The sequence below is a fragment of the Colius striatus genome, chromosome 16 (assembly GCF_028858725.1).
Source record: "Colius striatus isolate bColStr4 chromosome 16, bColStr4.1.hap1, whole genome shotgun sequence".
In the NCBI taxonomy this organism is placed as follows: Eukaryota; Metazoa; Chordata; class Aves; order Coliiformes; family Coliidae; genus Colius; species Colius striatus.
The window spans coordinates 8,403,786-8,417,382 of NC_084774.1; the positions used below are offsets into that span (position 1 = coordinate 8,403,786).

Consider the following 13,597-nt stretch of genomic DNA (forward strand, 5'->3'; position numbering starts at 1 on the left):
CCGCCCCCACGCCGCCACTTCCGGAGCGGCCGCGGCCCGGCCGGCGCGGGACAGAGCGGCCGCCGGCCCCGGCCCCTCTCGCTGCCCGGAGCGCGAAGGACGGGCGGGGCCAGAGCAGCGAATACAAAACCAGCTCTTTATTCTTACGACAACGACAGGTGTGTTTTAAGCCCCCACCCCTCGGTGTAACGAGGCTGCCCGCGCTCCTCACCCTGCAAAGCAGCCCAGAGCCACCCCTCGGCGGCACCGGCCCCAGTGAAGCGCTGAGGAGCATCCAGGGGCCCAAACCCACCACAGCCTGCAGCTCCTGCAAAGCAGCCCTGAGGAAGCGAGAGATGGGGCTTTGCCAGCCCAGCCCCGGGAGTACCTTCCTCTTCTGCTCAGTGCCTTGAGCCTTTAAACTCCTTCACAGCTCAGAAACACGGGCAGGGAGGAAAAAACCCACCACCAAAGTGGCATTTAGAGCTCCATCAAGGCTGTGGTTGGAGCCTGTAGCAAGGCAGCCAGCCCTGGCACCACAGACTCAGCTTGGTGGCCTCTGAACAAAAAGGAGCAGCAAGTTCTCTACTTGGTCTTTGGATAAAGAATAAAAAAATCCAACTGAAGTCAGAGCACCAGAGGCCTGGGAGCCTCACCCCGACAGGATTAGGGGTCTTCCCAGCACCAGGCTGTACTGTGTCAAGCCAAGGGCTGGGGCTGCTGTTCCACCATCAGCCAACACTTCCCAGGGAGCTGCCCCCAGACACAGGTCCTGGGGTCAGAGGGGTTATTTTACACAGTACAAAACCAAACAAGAGGATAGAAACCGTTAACACAGATCCAGGGACAACACACACCAACCCCACTACAGCTACTGTGAAAAGTCTCAGCTCAAAACCAGCTTTGGTCCTACCACGAGCCTCTACCTGACCCCAACAGCTACAAAGCTACAAAAGCCCCACGTCCATTGCTCTCAACTGGCTGTGAAGATCTCCCCAGCTCTGGACAAAGACAGACTGAAGAGGAAGCTGCCTCGTTCAGAAGCCACCCAGCTGCCCCACAGCACCAGAGATTAATCTCTTTCAGCAGGGGAATGGCAACGAGGCACTGAGGTGACACAGCTCTGGGAAGGCAACAGCAATACTCGATGAACCCAGAGCTGGCTTCCAGTCCTGAGCTCTCCCTTGCACTCCCTGTGCAGGGAATGGAATGTTCCTGGTAAGATTTGGCACTTACAGAGAAATTTGGGTCAGTTTTTGACAAGAAGCTTCCCAATGTCTCCAGGTAAAATTTCAATCCGAGGGAGTAAAGAATGGAGAGGAGGAAAGGGCAGCAGCTGCCTCACACTGGCGGCTGGCGAGCCCCAGCCCCAGCACTACACAACTACACCCTAAAAACTACACAGAGCTTACAGCTCCCTACAAACAACGTGAGTTTAGGAGTTCTTCTGCCTGACCTCATGCTGGAAACACAGGAGTCAGACAGAACAGTCTAGAGGTGACTGAGCAGGATGAGGGCTGGGGCAGGTCTGAGACAGCCCGGCAGGGTGCAGCGAATGGCGCTGGCACCAAGCGGCCCCTCAGCGAGGCACCAACCTCAGAGCCCAGAGAACAACAGAGCCCCTTCCCCTTCTGCTCAGAACTCATCCCGTAGCCTGGGCGGGTTGTCCATGCCAAAGAAGGACGAGGGCTTCCCGTGCACGTCGCGCTCTCGCTTCACAAAGGCGGTGAAGGACGAGACGCAGTTCCCGATGAAGTGGTCGGACTGGCCGAGAATGTACAGATCAACCTGGGGCACCTCTGGCTGCAAGCTCACAACCTTGACCTGCAGGGAAACGAGGGCAGCACGTGAACCCAGCCACCTGTGATTACAATGCAAACACCCTGGCATAACATTAGGAATGGAAATACATGACAAAAAGTGAGTGGATTCTGTCTTAGGTCACCCTACAACTCATTTATGAGCAGATAGATAAACAGCAAAGCAGTTCTGAAGATCACAGAGTCCCAAAGGCTGGAAAGCTCATCCAGTGCAACCCCCCTGCCAGAGCAGCACCACCTAGAGCAGGGCACACAGGAACTCATCCAGCTGGGTTGGAATGTCTCCAGAGCAGGACACTCCACAGCCCATCTGGGCAGCCCCTGCCAGTGCTCCCTCACCTCAGCAGGGAGGAAATTTCCCCCTGTGTTCCTTTGGAACCTTTTCTGTTCCAGCTTGTGCCCGTTGCCCCTTTTCCTATCATTGGCCATCACTGAGCACAGCCTGGCTCCATCCTCCTCACACCCACCCTTTACATGTTTGTAATCACTGAGACTTGTGTCATTTAAGGCTTTTCCAAGGACAGATGGACTACCACACAGGACCATGCTCTTCACAGCACAATTGCTATAGCTACGACCCAAAGGGAGATGCCAACGTTTGCCTGTGAGTAGCACATCACCCAGCTGCCATCCTGCTCAGGACAGCAACAGGCTGGTAGCCACGGGAGGCTTTTATCAAGTCACTCGTGCCAGCGGGGGTCAGAGGGGTTTCTGAACGCCTCACCTTGCCCTGGAACAGCTGCTGTATCTCTGCCGTGTAGGGCTCCGAGTCGGTGGCGATATACACGGACTTGGCTTCCGTCTTTGCCACCCAGAGGCCGAGGGCGCGGCGGATCTCGCGCAGGCCGGGCAGACACATGTCCATGGTGAGCGGCGCCGCCGCGCTCCGCTCGTAGCCCACGCACTGCGGCGAGGCCATGAGGTGCGGCCCGGCCGTGCCCTCCTTCAGCATGTTGCAGGCGTTCTTCTGCCCAAGGGAGACCAGAGAAAACCTCACTTTGGAACGGCCAGAGTGTGAGGGAACACTGCCCCAGGCCCTGGCTCTGCCTGCTGCAGAGGGCGCTGCCAACGAGCTGCCGTGGGGCCGGGGCAGCCAGCACAGCTCCTCCTCAGGCAGCTTCCCTCAGCCTGGGGCAGCTGCCCGGGGCACAGCAGCCAGCCTGGCACAGGGACCCTACCCAGTCTGAGCCAATCCTCAGGTGAATTCCCACGTAGGGCCTGACCAGCAGGGAGTGGATATAGGCTTCTCCTTTCTTCACCATGGCATCAGACCACACCATGTACTTCTGCAGGGGCCGGTGCTCCTCCAAGACTGGAAACTGGGCTGGGGCTCCAGGTAGGGCGAGGACAGGGTGCTCAGATGGGGGAAACCTACAGCAAAAGCACCCAGCAGACCCAAACATGACATCTTGTGTGCACCACCTGGCACAGACTACTGTGCATGAACTCTGTGAAGGCCAGTGGAAGGGATGAACACTCTGAACTAGAACAGCATCTGCTGCTCCAGGTCTACCCAAGCCAGATCCTGACCATTCTGGCACATGAACAGAGCACTGGAGCAAAGGTCAGGTTCTGCTTTCACCTGCAATGAGCAAATGAGTGCTGCTGGACAGACAAAAAGCAGGATCTCACCACATGGTGATGAGCTAGCGAGCAAGGACAGCTTAGCTTTTCATCCCAGACTAGGGCAAATCTGTCACTCAAATGTTCTGACATTCTGTCACCACTGAAGTGGCTCTGAAAACAGGAGGCAACAAAAATCCCCCCAGCTCACGCTCAGCAACCCACCACTGAATTCTTTGTCAGGAGGAATTACACATTACCAACAAACACTGCAACTGAATATTGCTGGTGCAGAAATCCCCCAGCCTGACGGAGCTCAGGCCCCAGGCTGCCCACAGGCTTGGGCTCAGCCAGTACTTCATGCCCAACCACAGAGAGTTTAAACTGTATTGCTAAGGAAACCCTTCAGTCTCTCCCCTCCAAACACAAAAGCTTCTCACAGCACCTACAACTGTATCTATGACTCGTTCTGCAGCAGCACACCAGCACTTCCACATCCCCTCACTACCTTTGGATCCAGTGGTCCTTGTATGCAGCATTGAAGGAGATTCCCTTGAAGAGCTCTGATCTATCAAAATCCACTTGAAATTGATCCCAGAAGGGCCCAAAGGGATTTCCATCCTGAAAGGAAAGATGAGTGTTCAGAGCCTGAGAGGTAGAGCTGCTGAGATCCTAGACTGCTGAGCTGAGGAGCTTTCCCGTGGCAGGAGGAAAGCTGATCAAATACAGCAGCCTGTGTGTCACCCAATAGCTCCCCAGAAAGGAGGCAGCAAAACACACCAGAGCAAAACAACTCATACAAAGGCTGCCTTAGAAGAACAAGAACACCACGGCCCTCCAGCTCCTGTTTAAAACAGGCTGCTTTAAAACCAGCAGCACGAGAGGTGGGAAACGGGCAGAGACCAGTGGGAGCTCAGCCACAGAGCTGCTGTCCTGCTGCACACCACTGCGTGGCCAAAACTCCTTATAGCACCGTCTTCCTGCCCCCCAAGCACTTGCTGACAAAGGAAGGTGTGAGAGGGCAGGCACTGCCCTGAGGGCTGGGAAAGGGAACGCCCTGCGGGCACATTTAGGGTGGACAGTTTGCAAACCAACAGCGAGCTGAATGAGTCAGCCCTGCCCTGGGGCCCAGCAGCAGCAGCACGGGCTGCCCGGAGCTCACCTTCATGGGACACGTGCTCCTGTCGGCGCTCCGCTGTGCCGCAGCCTCGAAGCAGTACGCCACTCGCTGTCCGGGTGGCCAGTGCCGGGGCGCCAGCCGCCGCATGAACTGCTCCAAGGGGATGACGCGGTGGTAGCGCAGCAACGGCTCCAGCTTGAAGTGCTCCGTGTACGGAACGTGCAGCTGCGGGCGCGGCCCACGGCTTCACTCAGCGGGCGGCGGAACGTCCGGCCCCGGGGCGCGGAGCCTCGGCCGGGGCCCGCACCGCACCGCGCTTCACCCTGCCGGGACCCAGCCCGCAGCCCCCTCCCCGCTCCCCCGACCCCTCCCCGGGGCTCACGTTGGTGTAGGGCGGGCGGTGGTGCCGGTACTCGATCCACGGCGGCACGGCCAGCGTCCGGTTGAGGGCCCGAGCGAAGGCCAGGGCTCCCAGGAAGTGCTCGGCCTGGTTCCCGAACCGGCCTGCGAGAGGGGCGACAGCGGCGCTCAGCCGGGGGCTCGGCCGCGGGGGCTCAGCCGGGGGGGCTCAGCCGGGGGTTCGGCCGCGGGGGCTCGGCGGCGGCGGGGCCTCACCCATGCAGGGGCAGTAGAGCACGTAACCGGCCTCGTCCCAGGCGGGGCCCGCGCCGGCGCCCGCCGGCAGCAGCAGCAGCAGGAGGAAGAGGAGACGGCGGAGCGCGCGCGGCGGCGCCATGGCGGCTCGGCGGAGGCCCCGGGCGCGCCGCCCCATCCCGGCATGCCCCGCGGCCCGCCGGAACGGCCTGGCCAGCGGGAAGCCGCCGCCATGGGGGCGGAAGCGGGAGAGCGACGTCACTCCCACAATGCCCCGCACAATGGGGCCGGCGGGGCCTGGGCCGGAGCCGCGCCTGGCGGGGCCCCGGGGAACGGGGTGAGTGCGGGGGGGGGGGCGGGGGAGGAGGGCTGCGGGGGGGGGGGCGGCACCGGCGCGGAGAGGGCCGGCACGGAGGGCGGCGTCACGGCGGGCCCCGTCCCCTCGGCGGCGGGGTCCCCTCAGGGCACAGGGGGGGCGGGGGACGGGGGCGTAGGCCGGGCCCGCCTCCCCCCTCCCTCCCGTCAGGGCTGCGCCATGGTAACGGGGGGGCGCGGCACGTGCGCGGCCCCCGCCACCGGCCCTTCCCCGACGCGGGCTCTGCCGTTGCCAGCGGCGGAGCTGCCAGCGGCTCCCCCCGGACACGCTCCGGGCAACCCGGCCCCGGCCGCGGGCAGCTCCGCGGTTCGCAGCCAGCGTGGCCGCACCGTCCCTTGGGGGTTTTGCGGCCGCTTTGGGGCCGAGCGGGTGGTAAAAGCGGGTTTTGGTAGCATAAGTAAATCGTGGCGGAGCCGTGTCGGCGTTTGGAGCTTTCCCGGCGGTGCAGGGAGAGGGTTCGCGCGTTTAAAGTCCCGTCTGTGGTCACGTCAGGGAAGGAGAGGGTGGATGGGGAGCTCGGTTGGATGGGGAGATCATCCTGGGAGATGGTGTGTCTGCTCCCAGCCTGTGGGAAAGCTGCAGCAGCTTCTCCCTGGGCCTTAAACGCAAACTCTGCACAGAGTGTTTTTCCAGAATGTGTAAGTGAGCAAGTGAAGGAAAGTGAGAGCAACGCTTGAGCTGCCCTGCTGGGAAAGGGTGAAAAGCCTCTGTCTCTGGAAGCAGCCGGAGTCCCTCACTGCAATGCAACAAGGGTTTTCCTAAGGGCTGTCAGGGGTCCTGAAGGACATGGCAGTCGGGGTTTGTGACTGCAGGAAAGCTGTAAGAAACACAGCTCCTGTCTTCCACTGATGCTGTGCCAGACCCTCATCTGGTGTGTTTGTTTGGGTTTGTTTGCTCATGCCACAGCTGCCACAGTGCCCCAGGACATGCATTTAGACTTAGAACCAGACCCAACTAGGTCAAGCCTTTTTTCTTGCTAGACCCTTACCATTTTAAAGTAAAGTTGATAAAGTTTTCCAGTTACAGAGGTTACCACACCTTTCCTCCGTGGGACTGGGGTTTCTGCTCTGAAGGCAATAGTTAATGTGCCTGATTATGACAGACAGCAAAATTCAAGGTCTGTCTCCTTTCAGGTAGCTTTGGAACCAGCACAGATGGCTGAGCTTGTTCAGAGGGACAGAAGCAACAACCTGAGCAAGTGGCAAAGACTCCTGGCACATGTGCACAGCCCTCGACAGGAGGTAGAGACCCTTCCTCTTTTATGGCCCGCGTCTGGTACTGAGGGGAACTGCTCCAGACTGAGACACCTACAGAGGCTGAGTGCTGGGACCCACAGGGCTCCTGTGCCCTACCCCAGGGGCACCTCAGCAGATCCAGCCCTTTATTGTTCTGTTCTGCCCACGCAGATTCAGCCTGCACAGAGCTGAGTTCTGTTCTTGACAGACATTTCCAGACCTCCCAGGGACAGGTTTTCTCAGGAGTCCTCCCATTTCCCAGTGTTTCCCATCCTGAGGGAGCCACTCACGCTACCCTGAGGGCTGCTGGAGCCACTCACACTGCTGTGAGGGCTGCTGGAGCTGCAGTGACTGTTCATAACGTTCTTCATGGGGGTTGGTGAGTTCCCTTCTAGTTGCACATCCTGCCCACAACTGGCACTCGTGGTGATGGTGCAGGCAGGAAGTTCCTCCTCTGAAGCAATCATGGAGTGAGAAAGAGCTTGAGGGTTTGGTGCTATTTTAAGAAGAGTTTCTCAGGCAGCTAAATTCAGTGAAAGATCTTTTCTGAGGGTTTGCTGTCAGCCAGACATTGCCCAGATCAGGCGTTGGCAGAAGTGTCTGAGAACACAGCCCTTCACCAGCCAGACAAACACAACTCAGGAATGACCTGCTGAGGGAGATTAATGTAGACTCTCATCCACCTGAAAGGCAGCAGAGCATAGGGAAGAGAGAGTGTGGTGAACAGTAACGGGTTGGAGCTTCCATTGTCAATGGAGAAGAGCATAAAGTAATCAAAACCATTGAAATTGCTCGTTAGTGTAGCAAAACCGCCACATCCAGGGAGGCAGAATCTGCCCCACAGTAGGAAAGTGAAAATACCATGACTAATATCCCCCTGAAGAGAAGAGGCATCTGCTGCCTTCCTGAAACAGGGCTGGTGGTGCTGGTAAGAGCGAGTTTTGTTCCCCATCCCCGTTGCCCCATGTGTGGGAGTTCAGGTTGGTCTGCTGGGAGATGGTGTTGCTGCTGCCCCAGGGTGGGAGCAGAGTAGATAGGAAAAAATGCAAGAGAAGCTTAGTTTCTGTGAGAAGCTCTAGCAGGGAATTCCATGTGAGCAAAGATCGAGAGCAGGTCTTGAAGAACGTGACAAAAGGGGCAGAGAAGTGATCCCCAAAACCCAGGGGGAAAGGTGAGGTCTTCAGAGCTACAGAGAGACCCCGTCTGGTACTTCAGGAGGAGATGCACAGAAGAGGCAACACTGGCTCTTAATAGTTGCACAAATGTCATTCAGAGAAAGGTTTAACGTCCTTTTCATCGGGGAACAGGGGGATAAAAGACAGCAAATGTGGGGCTCGGGGTGCCCTGTGCCTCTGTACTCACAGCAGCCTCGTGTAGCGCTGCCTGAGTGCTCCCACGGGTTTGTGTGCAGGGGCAGGATGCAGCATGCCAACAGCAACCCTTGTGTGATTGCAGGTGAAGGTGTTTGGCTGTTAGAGCCGTCTGGTCACAGAGGGTTCCAGGAGAGAAGTGCAGCGCCCGCTGGCTGCTTCCGCTCGACATGGCCGTGTTCCACTAGACCTGCCATGACGGCATTTTTCCCCGGTGTTCCCAACTGGATGCAAGATGCAAAGCAGGAGGAGGAAGAGACGGGCTGGAAATTAGTCCCCAGACCAAGAGGTGAAGAGACAGAGAGTCAGGGCAAGTGCCAATGTGAAATATCGGAGCCCTCCTTCCCCAGTGTGGACAAGCTGAGAACTCACCCGCTTCCTCACGGCGAGCAGAGACCCTACAACTGCCCCCAGCTGCACTGTGGCAAGGCCTTTGCTTCCAAGTACAAGCTGTACAGGTGGGTAACTGCTGAGTGCCTCTGCAGAGGGGAAAACCCCTCCCTCGTGTTGGCTGGGCTTGAATTTCTGAGAAGGTGGAGGAGGGGAAATGCCCTTGTTACCTGGCACAGCAGCTGCCAGGCAGTACTGTCCTTGGCATCTTTTTAAGCACCTTCCAGAGAACCTCAGATGACTCTTTATCCTGAGCTTGGGCTGTTTTGTGTTTTACTGAGGAGGAAACTGAAGCAGAAAGTGAAGGTCACAGATTAGAAAACGAGATGAAACGCACAAACAGCATTCTCATTTGACAAGCCCCGACTTTAATCACAGAAATGCTTCTATGGCAGCTCTTGTTGTAGCAGGAAGGTCTTACTTACTGAAATGTAGCAGAGAATAGTTGAACCACATGATCCCCAGGAATGTGAGGTGAAGCCCAGTGTCAGGGGGTGGGACATCCCGAGGTGCTGCCTGCGCAACGGCTCCTGATGGCAGGCAGCCTGCAGACACCCACCACCTGCCCCTTGGAGAGCAGGAGCCCAGCAGCGGGCTGCAGTGCCCGTGTGGGGTGGCAGCTGAAGGGGGGACAGGCACTGCCGGGACAGGGCTGTAGCTGCCCCCTCGGGCATGGGGCTCCACACGGCCTTCGGCGGCAGCAAACGCTGCCGGGGACTTCTCGTGGGCTGAAGAGTAGAACACGAGGGAAACGGTTGTGCTGGGGGCTGGGAACCGGTCTGAACTCCACCACTTTCCTCCCACCAGGCACATGGCCACGCACTCTGCTCAGAAGCCTCACCAGTGCATGTACTGCGAGAAGATGTTCCACCGCAAGGATCACCTCCGCAACCACCTGCAGACCCACGACCCCAACAAGGAGGCTCTGCACTGCCCCGAGTGCGGCAAGAACTACAACACCAAGCTGGGCTTCCGGCGGCACCTGGCCATGCACGCGGCGGCCAGCGGCGACCTCAGCTGCAAGGTGTGTCTGCAGAGCTTCGAGAGCACCCAGGTCCTGCTGGAGCACCTCAAGGCCCATTCCCGGCGGGCGTCGGGGGGCGCCAAGGAGAAGAAGCACCCGTGTGACCACTGCGACAGGCGCTTCTACACCCGCAAGGACGTGCGCAGGCACCTGGTGGTGCACACGGGGAGGAAGGACTTCTTGTGCCAGTACTGCGCCCAGAGGTTTGGGAGGAAAGATCATCTGACCAGGCACATGAAGAAGAGCCACTCCCAGGAACTGCTGAAGATCAAGACGGAGCCAGTCGACATGCTGGGGCTCCTGAGCTGCAGCTCGTCTGTCGCGGTGAAGGAAGAGCTGAGTCCTGTCCTGTGCGTGGCATCCAGAGACATGATGGGGGGCAAGAGCTTCCCTGGCATGCTGCCCGTGGGCATGTACAGCACGCACCTCCAGACCATGCCGAGCTCAGGGATGCCCCACTCCTTGGTTCCCAACTCTCTTCCCGTGGGAATGAGCTATCCTCTGGAGTCGTCTTCTCCCATCTCCTCCCCACCGCAGCCTCCTCCAAAGTATCAGCTTGGATCTACCTCATATTTGCCTGAGAAACTACCCAAAGTAGAGGTGGACAGCTTTTTGTCAGACTTCCCTGGCAGCCTGTCTCTCTCATCTGGTGAGCCTCAGTCCTCCTCGCCTCAGCCGCCCCCCCTGGATGAGGCTTTGCTTTCCAAGAGCCCCGCTAACCTTTCGGAGGCTCTCTGTGCTGCTAACATGGACTTCTCTCATCTTCTTGGCTTCCTCCCCCTAAACCTTCCTCCTTGCAATCCACCCGTGTCGTCAGGGGGATTGGTCATGGGCTACTCACAGGGGGAGGCACAGCCACTGCTTACCACTTTGCAACACCAACCTCAAGAGTCTCCTGGAGCTGGGGCCTCACTGAACTTTGGGCCCCTTCATTCGTTGCCCCCCGTCTTCACCTCCAGCTTGAGCACAACCACACTGCCACGTTTCCACCAGGCGTTCCAATAAGCTGACCGTGGCACTGGAGGACAGAGCTTTCAGCCACCCTTCTGCAGAGAGCCTTAAAAACGCACAACTCTTCCCCTGGGGGAGCGAAAGCTTTGCAGAGCCGCCTCCGGGCAGGAGGTGTCTGATCTCTGGCTGGAGCACTTGTAAGACTGGAACAGCATCTATCCCTGTGCCAGTCCCAGTCCTGTACAGCAGGAAGATTTCAGCTAATAGACTGGATGTATTTTATCTAACTTTGAATCTGTGAATCAGGAGCCACGCTTAGCACTGACCTTCCCCGAGACCCCGGAGCGCTTTGGGAAGGGACTGCCCCTGAGGAGGAGCTGAGGCTCTTTCATCTCGGGCTAAATTGAAGAGTCCAGCTTCCATTTCATGTTACCACACTGCAATTCTGGCAAAACAGCCAACGTCTCCCCGTGGAGAAGGAGAAGTCAGGACACCCACTCTGTGTGAAGCCGACGGGGAAGAGGCGTCCTTCCCCACTACCTCTCATCCCCCCATGGAGCACAGCTCACCCCTCAGAGCACAGCTGGCTCCACAGCAGCTCACCCCACGGAGCACAGCTGGCTCCACAGCAGCTCACCCCACGGAGCACGGCTCACCCCACGGAGCACAGCTGGCTCCACAGCAGCTCACCCCACGGAGCACAGCTCACCCCACGGAGCACATCTGGCTCCACAGCAGTGTTAAGCAACGAGGCCGTTTACACAGTGAGTTTGGAGGCATCGCCTCGCTCTCCTCTCGGAGCTGTTTGCTTAAACTCGTTACAGGGAACATTGTTTACACAACACAAATCTGTTTCTGCCATTACAGACATAGGAGGCACCAGAACCCGCTGGGTTTCTCGCTGGTGTAGCTTAGAACACTGTTTACACAACGAAGTCAGGTTGCACTGATTTCTCCCCACTGATCATGTTCTTCCCCCATGGGGAAACACACTGAGCTCGGACCACTTCAGCCTCTGCAGGCAGCAGCTCCCCACGTCTGCTCCCCGGCTGCGGCATGTTGGGGGCACGGGGCAGCTCGGCACCCACCCAGGGGCTGGGGACAGTCCTTGGAAACGCTGCCCCTGGGCAGGCAGAATGGGCATCTGTTTTGGAAACCAAAGCATGTGAAGAAACGAGGTGAGGAGCCCGGGGCCAGCAGCAGGGAGCAGCCCCAGGCAGTGGGGAGCGGGCTGCAAGCCCCGCTGCACAGGAGGAGCGCAGTACGAGTTCCTTCGGGCCTTTCCAGCCTAGCAGCTGAGTGAGGTCAGTACCCCCTTTTCGGCTTATCCATGAAGCAGTCTCTTAGGAGATACATTTTTACCTCTATCCCAAGGTGATAACATCCAGGAAGTGGGAGGAAGACCTGGCCCCAGCTTGGTGTACACCCTGTCAGGGCATCTGATGCGTTTTCCCCAACACTAACCGTTCCAGCGGGCACTGAGGGCCCCAACCCTGCAGCACAGCCACCCTCTGGCTTGGCTTTTGGTCCCGCTGCCCTTTCTGTACCCACCTCCTCGAGCTTTGCCTCCTGAAGTCCTGCTTCCCCTGCTCCACCACTTAACATTCTTCCATGGACTGTCCACCTGGTGGGTGCTGAGTCCTTCGGCATCAGCCCTGGCTCCTGCTCCTGGGCCCCGTGTGCTGCAGGTGGTGCCCCACGAGGCCGATCTCCCCGTACACCAGTGCACATCTGTGCACACAGACACACACACCCTCATACCTCAGCATGGAGGACCCACTGTAAGCCAACATAAACCAGGAGATGATCGAGATTGTTCTCCATAAACCTGTAAAACACAGCATCTACCTCTGCTCTGTGGTGTCAGCTCCGTCAGCGAGGCCGGACACGTCCCTGGCAGTGCATTGAACCTTCTGCTGAGCCACCCATCCCACTGCACCCCTTCTCCAGAGGCTTCTCCCCCTCCCCCAGAGGCTTCTCCCCCTCCCATTTTACCCAAGAATTTTACTTTTAATTTAGCTTAGTGATTGTTCCCAGAGTGACTGTTAGAGATCCACCGATTCTCCCACACTTAGACCAGGCAGTTTAGGTTAGCCAGCAATGCTGCAAAGAATACTTTTGTATCAAAATGTAATATAAGATTTATTTACCTCAGCAATATCCTGTGGCAATGATCTCCCCCAGTGAAATGCAGTACATCCCTCCCTCCTCTGTCAAACGTTGCCTTTTGAAGTCCAATGAGTGCCTTCTCGTTCTCTAGCGTAGAAAGGGTAAACAGGGCATTGCAGCTTCTCTGTTTGCTGTCACCAAATACCTCAGGCCTCTCCTCTGTTGCTTTTCTCTCTGCAAATCACTGTTACCACTATATGCAAGCCTTAGCCCTGCCTTCAGTTGAGGGGATCTTCTTAACTGCGTGTTTTGTTGTGAGAAACAGCTGCTCAGAGCTGGTCCCTCGCAGCCAGTGAGGATGGGCAGGATTATGCAACGCCCTGGCACCCCTCCTCCTGCTCCCCAGCCTTCAGCTTTCTTGCTTTTTGCCTGCATTGTACTCTGAACAGACATCAGCACTGGATTCCTTTAGCAGTGGTAGCTAAACTTAGAGCCAGGCATCTTCTTCCTACCAGTAGTCTGTCAAAGAATAAATGGAATTCATTTTGCTATTATTTGCATGTGTGAGTTGCTTTTCCACAGCTGCTGTAACCAGCAGAGTTGCAGCAACACTTGTCCACAAAGGGAAGGTCCAAACCAGCAAGAGGAGTGTGTAGTGCTGGTGCACTGGAGCTCGTGGGGTGGTTTGGAGTGGGAGACGGAGCCACAGCCCCTCTCACAGCAGAGGCACAGCTGGGACTGTTGTGTCAGCCAGGCCAGAACTATCAGGGAATACTTCCATGTGCAGTGCTGCATGTGCACCTCACAAACCACTTCCTGGTGGTGAACAGCTTCTACCTGTTCCCAAGAGAAAACTGAGCTCCTTCAGAGGCCAGCACCAGCACAGCCAGCTGAGCCCCCCGCTGAGGGGTGCCATGGGGAGGGGGATCCCCATGGTGGGGGCTGGAAGGGCCCTGCAGAGCTCCTCCAGCCCAACCCCCTGCCAAAGCAGGTTCCCCTCCATCAGGGGGCACAGGAACATGTGCAGCCATCCTGGGGCTCCAGGCAGGGAGTTTCCTCAGGGCTG

At 57.9% G+C, this 13,597-nt stretch overlaps 2 protein-coding genes across 6 annotated transcripts; one reads left to right on the plus strand and one right to left on the minus strand.

Moving 5' to 3' along the window:
* Positions 1-122: 122 nt before the first annotated feature.
* Positions 123-5,279, minus strand: POFUT1 (protein O-fucosyltransferase 1). The gene is made up of 7 exons (XM_062009377.1): positions 5,098-5,279; positions 4,865-4,986; positions 4,525-4,707; positions 3,871-3,983; positions 2,978-3,170; positions 2,524-2,766; positions 123-1,803 (listed from the first exon to the last, which is right to left on the minus strand). Exons 1-7 carry the CDS (start codon positions 5,252-5,254, stop codon positions 1,615-1,617), a joined length of 1,200 nt encoding a protein of 399 aa, XP_061865361.1. The 5' UTR covers positions 5,255-5,279; the 3' UTR covers positions 123-1,614.
* A 53-nt stretch (positions 5,280-5,332) lies between these two features.
* On the plus strand, positions 5,333-13,208 carry PLAGL2 (PLAG1 like zinc finger 2). 5 transcript variants are annotated; one of them, XM_062009297.1, is made up of 4 exons: positions 5,333-5,413; positions 6,586-6,693; positions 8,143-8,515; positions 9,255-13,208. In XM_062009297.1, the coding sequence occupies exons 3-4, from the start codon at positions 8,253-8,255 to the stop codon at positions 10,474-10,476; spliced, it is 1,485 nt and encodes a 494-aa protein (XP_061865281.1). In that variant the 5' UTR covers positions 5,333-5,413; positions 6,586-6,693; positions 8,143-8,252; the 3' UTR covers positions 10,477-13,208. The 5 variants fall into 5 exon arrangements, 4 of the variants coding, with proteins under 4 accessions (XP_061865281.1, XP_061865283.1, XP_061865282.1 ...); XM_062009298.1 differs by having other exon boundaries at positions 5,360-5,413; positions 6,590-6,693; XR_009819854.1 differs by lacking the exons at positions 5,333-5,413; positions 6,586-6,693 and adding an exon at positions 6,985-7,066 and having other exon boundaries at positions 9,255-11,186; positions 11,290-13,208.
* The last annotated feature ends 389 nt before the right edge of the window (positions 13,209-13,597 follow it).

What these genes read in the sequence shown, in the direction of transcription:
- PLAGL2 (XM_062009295.1), top strand. An exon ending in TCCAAGTACAAGCTGTACAG is followed by an intron (nt 8,516 to 9,254) that starts GTGGGTAACTGC and finishes TCCTCCCACCAG; the next exon opens with GCACATGGCCACGCACTCTG.
- POFUT1 (XM_062009377.1), bottom strand. Translation starts at nt 5,254, where the DNA reads ATGGGGCGGCGCGCCCGGGGCCTCCGCCGAGCCGCCATGGCGCCGCCG. An exon ending in GCTCTACTGCCCCTGCATGG is followed by an intron (nt 4,987 to 5,097) that starts GTGAGGCCCCGC and finishes CCCCTCTCGCAG; the next exon opens with GCCGGTTCGGGAACCAGGCC. An exon ending in AGCAGCTGTTCCAGGGCAAG is followed by an intron (nt 1,804 to 2,523) that starts GTGAGGCGTTCA and finishes GTTTCCCTGCAG; the next exon opens with GTCAAGGTTGTGAGCTTGCA.